At 38.0% G+C, this 15200-nt stretch overlaps 1 protein-coding gene across 1 annotated transcript; it reads left to right on the forward strand.

The window, feature by feature from the left end:
* The first annotated feature begins 3974 nt into the window (after positions 1-3974).
* On the forward strand, positions 3975-14795 carry Commd8 (COMM domain containing 8). Its single transcript, XM_005391894.2, has 5 exons — positions 3975-4085; positions 7573-7728; positions 9526-9678; positions 12096-12251; positions 13709-14795. Exons 1-5 carry the CDS (start codon positions 4020-4022, stop codon positions 13727-13729), a joined length of 552 nt encoding a protein of 183 aa, XP_005391951.1. The 5' UTR covers positions 3975-4019; the 3' UTR covers positions 13730-14795.
* The last annotated feature ends 405 nt before the right edge of the window (positions 14796-15200 follow it).

A 15200-nucleotide genomic window follows, 5' to 3' on the forward strand; every position in this document is an offset into this window, starting at 1 on the left:
AGAATGGGGGCAGAAACAAAGAACAAAAACTGCAAATGATTCACTTAGTTTCTTCTTAAATAAAAGATTCCTCAAAGTGCTACCTAATACTTCCTCTTCTGTCATATTGGCTAGCACTTGGACACTGGCCAAGTTCTGGAAAACTTGTGTTAATTAAAAAAACTTTACTTCTCTGGAGAAAGGAGAGCGTATTAGTTTGATAGAGCTGTCATAACGAAGTTCTAGAAATTATGGAGCCCATAGACCAGAAATGTAGTCTCACAGCTTGCTCTGGAGGGCAGATGTCAAAAACCAAAGTGTCAGCAGAGTTTGTCTCTTGTGAGGATTGTGAAAGAATACATGTTGCAGGACTCTCTCCTTGTTTTATAGATAGTATCTCCTCCCTAAGTATTTTCATGTAATCATATATGTGTATATCTCCCAATTTTCTCTTTTTGTAAGGACACAGCCAAATTTAATCACAACTGACCCTAATGGCTTTGCTCGAACTTGCTTACCTCTGTAAAGACTATATCTCCAAATAAGGTCATATTCTAATGTACTGGAAACTAAATTTTCAACAGTGAATGTTTTTGGGGGATACAGTCAAATCATAATAGAGGACACAGATGTTGGGGACAACTAGCAGTTTCTGCATGATTCTAAAATTAGCAAGGTTCTCAGCTTGCACCCATGTGATTGGAGGACCTTCCTCCATCTCTCTATTGGCTGAGTCACTTACTTATGAGAGTCCATAGGATGAGTAAACTTGCTACCTTCCTTTGGCCTTCCTTATCAAGGACCTTCATCACACTCCCCTGCTGGGTGTTCATATCTGACTTGAAACTACAGCATACAGTGTTTATATATGTGTGAATGTGTCCCACTTTGTCTCCAGGGCTCCAGTAGTACTTGGCACCACTTGCACACCAGATAATATGTACTACTGTACTGCTAAAAATAATAGTTAACTTTCACTATAGGCAAATTTACCTGTTGGATGCTAGTTTAAATACTTTATAAGCATTATTTTATTTGAAGTTCCCAACTCTATCCTTATCTTCAATAGACAAACTTCACAGTTCACTCAACTTTCCTGAAGTCACATGGCTAGTAAGTGGCAGGGATACAATTAGAACCCAGGTCTGTCTAACTCTTGAACCTGTATGCTTGACCATCACACCACTACTCCAAGAGTCTTTCACCAACATCAAAGCTATAGTTTGTGGCTCTGTCTCCATCTGAGGGCTTAAAACCTTGGCGTGGCTAGGAACACAGATGGTTTACTACACTTTAAAGTCATTTTACTTCTACACCTCTTTCTCTCCCACAAGCATTCAATCTACCATCAAGTTGCATAGATCTTAGTTCCAACACATATTTTAATCTTAACCATTTGAACCTGTTTACACTTGCTCTGGAATTCCACAGATTAAGGCACAACTGGGTCACATCAACTTCAATGTCTAGGTGAGACTTGGTGTGGAATGTACTTCAGACTGATTCCACTGCTTTCTCTCCCCCTGGCTGTATGTGTTTTCTAGAGTTTATCTGTTTTCTACAGTATAATCATTTACAAAAGCAAACCAGTGAATAAATGCATCTCCCAAGGCATGGTGCACAAAACTCCACTTTCTACCTTATAATAGCAAAAAACAACAAGAACGAAAACAAAACAAAATAACAGTAAACACATACACAGTGAAAAACCCTCAGAAAGAAGCACCAAATCAATGCTTCCCTAAGCATCAAGTCTGAATTCCACTTTCAGCTCAGCAAACACACACACTGAGGTTAGCTGAAGTCTTTTTGCATATTACACGACTGTGATCAATAATCTGTGTTATCTATAGAGACCACAGTAGGCCGATGGATTTGCGAGGCAGATCACTTTCTCAAAGCAGAGACTGTGGAATGCTCTACCTAGGAGGGTAAATATAACAGGAGAAGAAAGTAAATCACTCAGAAGGGACTCTAACATTTTCCATGTGCTAACCAACATCACATTTCACAAATTTTACATATATGAACTTACAACAACTCTATAAGAAATTCATTTAACTAATTACAGAGATACAGGGAGGTGAACTTGCTTACCCATTATTATGTAGATAATAATTTACAGAATTGAACACAATTTTAATCATTTCTATGAATGAGTTTTCATAAAGGGGGAGCAGAATATACCTAATAAAGATAGTACTGGAAGAGGCAAATATATACAAATAGGTACTTATATATATATATAATGTAGTCTTTCAGCTTAGGCAAATAGGGACATGCTTTTATTAATCAAAAGGCAAATGTTAAGCATTCTTGCTCTCTATTTATGAATTTAGATATTATATTTGTTCAAAGTTAAATTTTGTTACATCCGCATTCCAAAGAAAAACCAATTTCTCTTTGGTATCTAGAGTTGCTTGAAAGAGCAGTCAGGACCTACTTTCGGGTCATTCCTTATGCCCTGATTGGTGCGCCATTTTGTCTTATTAAGTAACTTGTTCCATGGCCTTAGAGATGTCATCTTATGCCAACAGGTCTTCCTTCTGTCAGCAGAGACAGCCAGCTGGACAGACTGAGAACACTGTTCTGTACTCAGACCAATGACTTAGTAACTACTAGCCACGTGATCTCAGGCAGGGTGCATATTACTTCATCCAGCTTGTAACCTTATCTTCAAAGTAGGGATACTATCTGCCACATGAGGGTTAGTCAGAAAAAATCATAGTGTTTGGTGTATATTGGATGGTTGGTAAGTATTTTGTCTCTATTACACTGCATGAAATTTAATTTTTTCTTAAAACTCTCAATAGACTTAAAACTCTCAATAGACTTATCAGACATTGGTTAAGTGGTTTTCCAGAGTCTTGTTCATTCTAACTATTAATTGGGCAATGAGAGCTGCATACTTTTAGCCGTATTAAAATGTGGAAAGTGATATATATATATAGAGAGATATATATAGAGAGATATAGATATATATATAGTGATATATATACAGAGACACAGATATATTTATACATCTATATCTATATATAGTGAGAGACCATTGAGTTATGAAAAATTTTTAAAAACTGCTTTTATTTCCAACATTTGGGGAACACAGTAGAGAAAAGAAATTTGGCTTAAACCTGGAAGGATGCTACAAATAGTACTTCTCTTCATAACCCATAAAATGAATTATTACTTTCTTATTTCTTCCCTGTGGTACAATTCACCAGTTAGCACCACTTTTATGAACTTTATAAATTACATGCAATTATTGTTTCTATTAGTTCTTGTGTGCTTCTTCGTAAGAAGGTTGTTTTATAATCACCGCATTTCTAGCACTTGAGTAAGGTAACAGCTGTAATAATGAAGTAACAGAAAGGATGTTTGGAGATTAGGCTCAGCCTCAAAGGAAGAGTGTGGTACTTAGCTTCTGTGAGTGATTTTTTTTTGAGTTGCCAGATAAAATACAGGGCATCCAGTTACATTTCAATTTCAGATAAACAGTGAATAATTTCTTTAAGTGTGTGCCATGCAATATTTAGGATATACTGAAAATACTACTGTTCTTTTACTTGAAATTTGACATTTAATTGGGCTTTCTGTATATGCGCAAACTAATGTCCCCTCAAATCACGTTTGTTGACTGCAAACGGGGATGAAAACAGACCTTCTTCCGATGACCTGTGTAAAGAACTGTGACACGATCAAAACTTTGGGACAATGGTTACCATTATTAGACGGTTTTCTAAAGAGAAGAAAGCTCAACAGAAATCTGAACAAAGTACAAACTGCGTTGAGAGATTTGTAAATTTGCATCCAGTTCTACAGCTGGAGGGTCCTCAAGGGACATCCCACCTAGCTGTAAAGCGCGCTTATAGTTTCAAGAACCACCACCCCCCCCCCCCCCCCCCCGCCGGTGTCTGCGCAGGCGCACACAGACCCCGGCGGCAGCTCGCCGGCCCCGCCCTAACCGGGTCACGTGGGTGAGCGCCGCGTGCGCGCAGGGGCCGGGCCGGGTCACGTGACCCTTGCCCCAGCGGCGCACCAGGATGGAGCCGGAAGAGGGCACGCCGCTGTGGCGGCTGCAGAAGCTGCCCCCGGAGCTCGGCCTGCAGGTTAGGGGCTCGGGCGGCTGCGGGGCGTGCGGTGGGTCCCCGGGGGAGGACGCGAGGCTCGTGGCGCGCCGAGGCGCCGACCCGGAGTCGCGGGTCGAGGGGCTTTGCACGCGGCCCTGGGAGCGCCCGCCCCTCGGCCGGCCGGGCGGGGGAGTCGCCACGGAGACCCTGCAAGCTTCATTCACGCTCGGAATGTGGCTTGCACTCTCCTAGAACGCGTTGCATTCGTTCACCAAGTTCCCACCTCCCGTGAGCTCCAGGCTCAGAGCGGATCTGGCCCGCTTGGGGCGGCCCGGGAGCACAGTAACCGGGTGGGGGCTTTCGTTAGGATGGTGACAGCGGTGACGTCGGTGAAGGAACCTGGCTTGCGAGGACCTGGGGAAAGCAGTTCGTTTGACCGTTTTCTCGTGTTGACTGCGGTCAGCCGAAAGCCTAGTGCCCTGATGGGGCCGCGCGGCGGTGAGTGGGATCAGCCTGTGCCTGCCTGGGCGCCCTGCACGAGTCAGTGTCTGCTTTCCTTTTCCCTTTACACTCACTCTAGGGAGGACGGGAGGGAGTTGACTTCCCTCCCGCCGAGATCCAGCAAATGCATCCCAACTTTTCTCTCTGGCTTTACCAGTGAGAAAACTGACATGTCAGGGTCTGAGTAACTCGCCCGGAGTTGTCCGCCGTGGGCTCAGAGGTCCTGAGTCTACTGGCTTCCGTTCTCCTGCTTTCTACCCACCTTAGGGAAGACCCCTCACCTTTACTTCCACAGACCTGGAGGACTCCTAGGTCGCAGGGTCCAGCCAAAGAGCTCTGCCCTGAGTGTCAGGCTTCTGCCTGGTCTCCTGGAATTCATTGTGAACTTGGACTGAGCGCCTCTATTTTGCTATGTAGCTTCTTCTACAGCCTCTTTTTCACTCGGTGTCACCAGCACTTCCACGTACTCACTCGACAGATTCTCCGTTTCATCCTCGGCCCTTCCTTTTCACGTACCTCTTACTTCTTTATTTTGAGTGTTCTCAATAATTTAGCTCATAATCTCTGTCCTGTAAACTGAAGACAGGGGCAGTGGTCCCTTTCTCTCCCATTCTCTCTTCATATCTTTCAGCCTGTTGGCAAATTTATGAAAAGATGGTGCAGACAGGTGACTAGGTTGCTTCCTATTGGACGTTGAGTGCAGATTAAATTGTAGGCTCTTTGAATTGTGTACAAGGACCTTTATGGCCCTTGGCCACGTGTCTAGCCTTGTCGCTTCTCAGTCTCCCCTACCTTCCAAATTACCAGCTGTCCCCAAATCGGTGTGATTATTATGCTGTCATCCTGTGTATGTGCAGTTGTTAGTGACTGCAAATGTCACAAACACTTCCTCTCCTGTTTGCCTGCCCAGCTACTGCTCTTAAGACAGCCTTTTTTTTTTGCTTCCTTTCTGTGCTCCTTTGCAACCGCTGTAAACCTCTGTTACAGCAACTGTCATTCTAAATTACATTTATTTATTAACGTCTGCCTTTTTCTGGTAGACTGAACCTCCATTATGGTAGGGCTTTAACTTATGCTTACTTTCTTCGCCTGTAACATGGGAGTGATCACAGTGTTTACTTCAGGTTAATAGCGATAGTGCTTGCTATCTAGTTAGGAGTCAATAACTGATAGTAGATATTACAATCATTTTTCGTTGTATTTCCATCACATTCTTTAAGGGCTGGGGGTGTAGAATGCCGAGTTGAGTGCTTCCCTAGCATGTGTGAGGCCCTGGGTTCAAGCCCCACTACCACAAAGGAACAAAACCAAAAAACCCAGTTACCTTATTTAATAAATGCAGTAAAGTATTCATTACATATTGATTAATTAAAAAACAATCCAAAACAAAATAATAACACTTTTATTTTTCAGTTTGAGTCCTGAATTTCGCTTTGTCATGGAGACAATAAGGGATAAGATGGAATATCTGTACACAAGAGTTTTAAATTGATTGTTGGTTGATTTATGGTACATGAAAATTCTCTTTCATTTTACATCAGTCATTGTGTGGAAGTAGAAGTCACCAGCTGTTTATCTCTGTTTTAATGTGTGTGGTATTATAGGGAGTTATTGCTTAAAATGTAGTGGAATATGATACTGAGGGAAAGAGCTGAAAGACTTGCCACTTAAAACATTATTTCAGTTATTGATTTTCAACTATTCCTCTTACAAGATACAGATATCTCTTAAGAAAGATAGTCATATTAATCTTTACCTAGAATTGTTCTGGCATATGAGGCACTCCATCAATATGTTGAAGGCTAGAATCAGGAAGAATAGTAGGGATTATAAGAATGTTACCAAAGGCTAGCAGTGTTTCATTACTTTGTATAAGCCAAGAATGTGGCAGATAATTCGCATACATTCTTATGTCATTCAAACAGAAACATTATGAAGATAAGTGATATTCTTATTTTACACTTGAAGAAATACAGAACATTTCAGTTAGGCTAGAAAATAGTGTAACTAGTATTCAGACTAGCTAGTTTTGTACCCAAATCTAGACTTCATTCTTGTGCTCAGTTATACCTGCATTAGGGTTTCCATTGCTGACAGCGAGGTAGGGTAGATGGCATGCAGCAAAGAAAACAAACAGTACCAAGGGTTTTCCTAGAGTACAGCAAAAGAAGTAAACATGAATTCTGTGAAAATGGAGGCAAAGCAAAATGAAGTTCGTAAAAGCACAGTAAAAGACTGATGTAAAAGTCACCCTTTGTTTGGTCATTGATATAAGTATGGTGTCTAAGTTTTCTGAGGTGAAACTTTTGTACTTACCATCTGTCTTAGTTACTTTGCTCATTGCTGAGACAAAATACCCAACACAAGGAGGAAAAGTTTATTAGGCTCACAGTTTGTAGAGGGTTCATTCGGTAGTCAGCTGACTCCAAGGCAGGGTAGCATGGCAGAGGGGCATCGCAGAGGGCACACAGTTCATGGCAAAGCAGTAGTGCAACCAGTAGTGAAGTAGCCAGCAGCTAGAGGCTGCAGCAGCCCTCTTTCTGTCCCTTACATATCCAGGCTACCTACCCTTAGAGTTGGTAGCACTCACCCCCAGGGAAGGCCTTCCCATTATCCAACCCCGCAACTGTGCGAAACCAATCAGTGGACTAATGTAGTAATCATGCAGCCTCAATCCTAGCATCACACAATCCCAGCATCACACACTCTAGATCCAGCCACCTCTGTAAAGCCCCACCTAGGACTACATGAGGCTTTGAGGTAACTCTTAGGCACAAGCCATAACACCATCTTCTTTTCAGGAATGTTTAAAAAAAATAGTAATAGGTCTTTAAAATTACTTTTGTTTCTGAAGGTAGGTATAATATTTGAAGGTCTGGGATTTTTATGGAACTCTAATTTTTAATTAAGAATAAACAGTTACATTTCTGTCTCAGCTGCAGATATCAGGAACGTCTCAGCAGCATTTGTTCACTATAAAGATGCATTTTATTTATAAATACATTTACTTTCTTTTTCTCTCTAGCTTCTTCACAAAATAATTGATGGCATTTGTGGTCGAGCTTATCCTCTGTACCAGGATTATGACAGTGTTTGGGACTCAACAGAATGGGCGCATGTTCTAGAAGATGTTACCAAGTTTTTCAAAGCTGTAGTTGGTAAAAATTTATCGGATGAAGAGGTAACTTCACTTTAAATTTCTAAACCCAATAATAAATAATGCCCAGACTTTTAAAGGTGAGTTTTATAGCATTGTATAATAGAAGATTCGTCATCAGTAAATATTGTATATGTTATATAACAATACGAACCACATTGTTGTAAGTAGCAAATCTGTGAAATTTGTGGGGTTTTGCCCTGTTTGTTTAGTTGTGAAATAGGTAAAACATAGAGCAAAAGAGAGTTCTAAATTAATCCCTATATGCCCATGACCATGATGAAACAGTTAACATTTTACTTTATGTGTTTCAGGTTTTTGTGTTTGTTTAGAAATGACTTCCACACTCTTGTCTGTATTTGTACATGTCTCCTTGTACACATCTGGCTTTTCTAGGGGTAAACATCTTGGTGAAATTGCAGGATGGTGTGAGATCCTCTTTAATTGCATTGCTTTTGTGTCTTTGCCAAAAATCATGGGAATATTTGGGTAGATTGCTCCCTTAAAAAAAAAGATGGAGTTCTGTATATTTGTCATGTTGATTTGGATGATACACTGGATATGAATTCTTTGTTAGACAAGTCTTTTAAAATAAATGTATTTTAAATATCTTCCATTGGATGGGTTGCCTTTTTACTCTTTTTTTTTTTTTTTTGGTTTTTCTCCGGTACCGGGAACCGAACTCACGACCTTGCGCTTGCCAGGCAGGCGCTTTGCTGCTGAGCTAAATCCCCAGCCCCGACCATTTTTTTTTTTTTTTTGGTTTTTCTCCGGTACCGGGAACCGAACTCACAACCTTGCACTTGCCAGGCAGGCGCTTTGCCGCTGAGCTAAATCCCCAGCCCCGGTCATCATGTCTTATCTCCTGGTTTTATGCACCAGTATTTTGTTTAGGATTTTTGCACTTGTATTTGAATGATACTGGCCTGTGATTTTTCTTTCCTATAACAACTTTGTCACACTATCATACTTTATTTTGGGCTCGTGGAATAAATTTGGGAAGTTCTTTTTGTTCTTCTCTGAAGGGTTTATATGACATTGATTTTACATCTTCATTTAGTATTGAGTTGTTTATTTTCAAATATTTGGAATTTTTTTTATCTTTTGTCATAAGTTTGATCCACTTGCATAGTAGTCAGAAATACAACTACAGTCATATTGTTTCAGTTTTTTTATGGTTTGCTACATGCTTCAGCTCATATTTTGGTGACTCTTTCTGTACATTTAAAAATCCTGTGTACCCACAGTTGTTGGGTATGGTCTTTTCTATGTCAAGTAAGTTAAATAGGAAGCATTTTTCATTTTTTCTGTATTTTTACCATTTCTTTTTATCTTTTTCTGACAGCTACTCAGTTGTGTTAACATCCCTAATTATGGCTGGAGTTATTTTGTTCCTTAGAACTGCCTAATTTTGCTGGTTTGTGTATTTTGAAGCAGTGCTAATAGGCACACACAAATTTGTGATCATTATCTTTGCCGTTGAGTGGCCCTGTTGCCCTCCTTGCCTATTTCTTGTAGTAATCCTTGGCTTAAGGAAGGGCTGTTGTTTGGTATATTAACAAACCTTTAAAACTGTGTCAGCTTCTGTGCTGCCCAGTTGTATTCACTTCTGGGCTGCTTCATCAGTTAGCTGTTTGACTTTACTTTCTCTTGCAAGAACTTGCTAAAAACTGTGGTGGTTACTCATTCTCATTTTATTCTTTTCATAGTTATGGAAATATTACTACTTTTTATTATCATTTAAAAATGTGTAAGAAAAGAGTAGAACTATACATCCTGATCAGAAAGGTTCTTTATTTTGTAATCATTTATTTTTATTAGACGCTTCAGCAGTTGAATCAGTTGAGTTCATCTCATCAGGAACCTGTCATGAAATGCTTGAAAAGTAGGAAAGATGAAATCAAGCAAGTTCTATTAGGAGAAATAGTTAATATTTCCTCTGCACAGTTACAAGATTTTGACTGGCAGCTAAAGGTGAGAATCTGTTTATCTATGAGTACATTTTTTTTATTGCTTAATTTTTTGGAGATAGAGATGCACTTTTTATAATACATATCAGAAATTTGTGTTATTTTGAGAATATGTTGTTGCAAGGAAATAGCAAAGATTTTAATTACATCTTTTGCATTAACTTGGGTTTAAAGAACACTATAAGCAACCAAACCACATATCATAACATTGATAAATTCACCTAGTTGTATGTAAATCATAATAGTTGGGGCACTTTATATTATATTTTTATTTTTTCTAGAGATTTTTAGACTTTACTGCTTTCTCTGGATTGGTTAATATGATTCTGTCTCTGGGAGGAGAATCTATAATGTGATATTAAAGTAGCAGTTTTAAAAACATTTTGAAGAAAGTCATGATTAGCAGGGTTTGTAAAGAAAATTTCAGACCAACTTTCTGTTCCTTAAAAGGTACTTAAGGGGGCTGGGGATTTAGCTTTCGATTCCCGGTACCGGAAAACAAAACAAAACAAAACAAAAAAGGTACTTAGGGCAGTAGATGAGAAGAATCCAATACGCTGTTTTTTAATTTTAATATGACCTGCCTGAAGTGCCTCCCATTGTCTTTGTGGATTACATGGAGAAATGGTTGGGAAAATAACATGGTTGGATGAGCTGATAACTGAATAAGTGACCATCTAGTTACAGATGAATGACTTTGTATTAGCCGTGCAGATGGTCGCTGTGGTTCTGGTCTTTTAACATTTTTATGAATATTATGGCTATCAAGTTTGAGAGAATGCAACACCAAAGATGTAAATAATCAAACATATGATGTAATTAAAGTTTAAAACTATTTTATAACTTCTTACACAGATTGGCTAAATGAAGATAAATAATAAAGTGATAACCTAAGTAGAGAATTTTCATTTAAATAAGCATTTTCTGTTTTCATAAATGTAAAAGCTGGGGCAGAGATGCCAATATAGTGTGTCTGAGAAATATTTAGTTGTTTTGATTTGCCAAAGTATAGCTAGATGTTGATTCTAGTTCTAAAAATTCCATTTTTAGCTATTTAGTCTTTTTAGTTAGTTTAACAATCTTTTTAGTTCTGGTTGCCAGACTTAAGGAGGTATTTAAACAAATTGTAACCTAACCAGAAAACAGTGGTGAGGAATTTCAAATCAAGTTAGATGAGATTGCTTTGAAACATGTGAGACCATTTATGTGGAAAAGGTGAAATCTAGCGAAATATAATGGTTATCGGCAGAAAATGACTAGAAGTCATACATGGATGTGGGAGATGTGTGCTCAGGGCCTGCAGAGACTAGGCTGATCATGCTGCCGTAACATGGTTTTGAATTCAGCCTAGGGGAGAACTTAGCAACTGTACTTGGCTAGCACGATTTTCCTCTTGAGGTAGAGTGTCCTTCTATTCAAGCATAGGCTGAGAAACTACTTACTCTAGATACTGAAAATTATCCATGAGACAGACAATTAGAAGGTGATATTTTGAAATCTCTGGCATTATAAGTGCTGCTTTTGGATGAGAGAATGGAGGTGAATGAGGATTTGATTCTCCAGTGCCAGAGGGGAGACCCTTTGAGGATTTCATTAGGGAAGGTGTCCCTTACCACTGCACAAGATTTTTGTGAAGCGTTGTATTCTAAACAAAGATTGTAGAGTTTTCTGGCTCATGTCCTGGGGAAAACTGAGTTTCGTTTTACCATCTCCAGTGATGGTACCGTGCTTATTTCAAAAAGTATTAGTACCATACATGCTGTATTTGATTCTTCCTGTTTCTCTAAGGTATGTGCACCCTGGAGACAGAAACGTAGGAAATTAGGTTAGATGTGTTGAGGATTTTTTGTTTTGAGGTTCTAAGTAAAGGTGATTTTTTAAAAACAATTTTATTATTTTTATTTTTGCTTTGTTTTGAAGGTGATTTTTTGATAACATTTATTATTTAATAATTGACAATGATTTGGACATCTTAATTTCTGAGTTTATTAGTATTTCTAGTGTCCATTTATTATGATACATAAACTGTCATCTTTAACCTTTAAGAATTCTTTGTTTCTTTTTGATTGGACCCAGTCTGTACTTCCCAGAGTTTTTATTATGAAACAAAGTTGCAGTCCTGAGTAAAAGAATGTCCTGTGTACTAGGCAAATACAGATCTAGATATTTGCTTCTGCCACAAAATTGCTGGCTGATTGGCCCTTTTTCCTATTTACTTCTCTTTGTTAATCAGTTTCTCTTGTTTTTCTATCCTTAAGATATGCGTTATTTTGATATGAATTAATTTCTTCTGCCTTTCTCAGTATTTTATATCAAATAGGAGTACTTTATTTCCACTTAAATGTAGTTGCTAAACTCTGATGCATTTTTAATGTAGTCCCTTTAACTATTATTAATTACTGTTTTCCTAATTTTAAACAGCTTGCACTTTCTAGTGACAAGATTGCTACTTTACAAATGCCACTTTTAAGCCTTCATCTAGATGTAAAAGAAAATGGTGAAGTAAAACCATATTCTGTTGAAATGAGTAAGGAAGAGCTGCAGAATCTCATAAATTCCTTGGAAGCAGCTAATAAGGTATTGCTTTTGATTTTGTTTAAATGTTTTGATATTGTTTAAATGTTTCTTTTTATTGCTATCCTTAGAAAAATGAAAGAAAAATGTACAGGCAATTTTTTTTCCTTTTTTCCTTGATATTTTAGCAGCACAGAAAATACTTTGTTGAGATGTTCTGATCTCTGGGGTAAGATATTAAATGAATCACAGCTTGTTCAATTAGTACTGGAAATAACTTATCAAGTAGTTACTTTTGAAAGCCTAATAATGCTATTCTAAATGCTGAATTTGTTTTGCTTCAGTGCTCACTAACAGTAAAAATAAAATTTTACCTTGGGACCATTATATTAGTAGATGAAGAGTTTTTATGATTAAAAAAGTAGTAACGAATTGAAAAAAAAATCTGAATTAGCTAAACAAATGACAGTCCTCTAAGTTCAGAAGATAAAATACTACTTGTGTTATGACAAAATCAGGTTTAGACAAGATAGAAGTAATGACTATCTAAAAACTTTGCTTTTATAAAGCAATAGCTAAGTAGTACTAATTACTCCTGGTGTTTTATAGCTGAGAAAAATAATGTTTAAAAAGTAAAAACTGTTGTGAGGAGAAGTACATGTATATATATTTTTTCATTATTGCTTAGCATTCTCTCAAGTGATCTAGTCTCGGTGGTGGTTAGGTCTCAGTTATTCTTATTTACCTCCATTGCCACTGTCAGTCTTTCTGATTCTATCTTTTTAATACCCTAACAACACTAGCTGCTTCTTATACTCTGCTGTTGCTCAGACATTTTAATTTCTTGATAATTGGTGTTATGCTTTGTGTATAGATACCCTTCCAAAGCCTCGTGCACTCATGGGTGGGGCTTTTTCAGAGGTGTCTGGATCTAGAGTGTGTGATTACTAAGGTAGTCCACTGATTGGTTTGGCATAGTTCTGGGATCAAGATGTTGGGATTGACTTGTGGTGAGATAGTAGAATTAAGGATGTGAGTGCTACCCACCCTAAGGGTGGGTAGCCTGAGTGAGATATAAAGGACAGAAAGAGCGTCCCTCCTTCCTCAGTGCTTGCTTACTGTCAGGACAACCTGCCTTGGAGCCAGCCAACTATGGACTGAAACATCTACAAAGTATAAACCAAAATAAACCTTCCCTTCTTTAACTTGTGTCACGTATTTTGTCTCAGCGATGAGAAAAGTAACTAAGACAGTTGGTCTGCATGCCCAGCAAGCAGACTAGTAGCTCAGGCCTGCCTTGCCTGGGTTAGGCTAAGTTTGTGAGTTGGGTGTGAAGTAGAATATTGAGTGATGTAAGCCACAGAGCCTGGCAGACGAGGTGCATCGGTTACTGTGCATTGTACTTGCTTGTTATTAGTTCTCCATATCCTTCTTTGGAGATTTTAAAGCGTTTCATTTAGCATGCATTGGCATTTTTCTGGTATGACTTGATAACCCTTCTCTGTCATTTTTTTTTTAAGGTGGTCCTGCAGTTGAAATAACTGGAAATGATGAATACCAGCATTATCAGATTTCACTGCTATGATTGATACGGCAGAGTGAACACAGTGTTCAGAAACCCTGCAACATGCTGACTGCTATACCCGGCTGAGAAAGGAGCGGGTTGAGATTAGAAAGATAAGAATCTATTAGTGTCTCTAAAGAACAGGAAATTACATGGTTGGAAGGAAATGCATAAAATGAAAGTAAAAAAGCTATGGTAACAGTTCATATTTTCATAATGACTCTTGTCTCCTTTATTAATATTTAAGAAATCTTTGTAAGTAGTTTTATTAAAAGCTAAAAATAGTTTTTAAGGTAATGTAAACATACAAAGCACAAATATTGAATATTGCTTAAAGAAATATGTGAATAGCAATGACGTGTATTATGGGTATGCAATAAATTTGTGATATTTAAATAAGTTTGTAAAAGTGTATATAAGCTACATATATAACTCAGGAGATTCTGTATCTTTTTCATTTCAAAGAAAATATGTAAAATTTCTTAAGAGAAAAGGTCTTCGTCAGATATGAACAAGAAACAACTTTTAAATATCGGAGTAATTCTGAGTTACGAATTGTAGAAACTAAACTCTAGAACACAGAAAAGGTTAAAGTGACATTACTGCTTCTGTATTTCTGTGTCTGATTGGGAGACCATGCTCTGATAAAAGGAACAGATGTCATTTTATAGTGTGTACATTGTTATAAATATCGGGTAATACTCTACAGGTCCATTTTGGTGATAAATTTTTAATATTGAATTAAACACTTTTGGATGTTATGAAATTCATTGGAAGATAAACCATTTTTAAGAAGGATTCTGAACAAATAAAAGTGTTACTTTTTATTTTTATGTATTGCTTTTTTAAAATGACTTCCCGCATAACTCAGTAGTTAATTAATTGTAATTAATCAGTAATACATAATTAGTTGCCGCTTGCTATTTGCAAACATCATATGATTCCTAGAGATGTCCAGAGCAGTTATTACTATTGGTTCCATACAGGTGAAGATAGGCTTAGAGAGTTTTAATAAATATCTGAATGTGATCTAAACAGTGCTACTCAAAATGAGTCTTTGTAGTCGTGCCCGTGTATGGAATGTTTGCTGTAGCTTAGTGATTAGAAAAGCTTTGGCCAGAATGTTCATCAATACAGTGTATTACTTTCTTCATTGAGAACATTTGTTTATGAAAACTGTTAGCTAAAGTAAACAGTGTGTTTAGTGTGGTTGTTGATTTATCCTCTTTGCAAGTTCCTTGTGTCATTATGAACCAAAAGCAATTCACAGATCAGTACTTTGGCGTAGCGCTGATATTGAGATTTCTTCTGAATTGCAGTCTTGCAGGCAGAATTTCTTTTACAAGGAAAATATCTTGCTCTTGATAGCCCCCTTCTCACCACATGATACTCCATTAGCATGTTCAGTAACTTGGTTGAAATCTAATCAGCAAACCATGTACTGCATT

The sequence above is a fragment of the Chinchilla lanigera genome, unplaced genomic scaffold (assembly GCF_000276665.1).
Source record: "Chinchilla lanigera isolate Chin_1 unplaced genomic scaffold, ChiLan1.0 scaffold00042, whole genome shotgun sequence".
Lineage (NCBI taxonomy): Eukaryota > Metazoa > Chordata > Mammalia > Rodentia > Chinchillidae > Chinchilla > Chinchilla lanigera.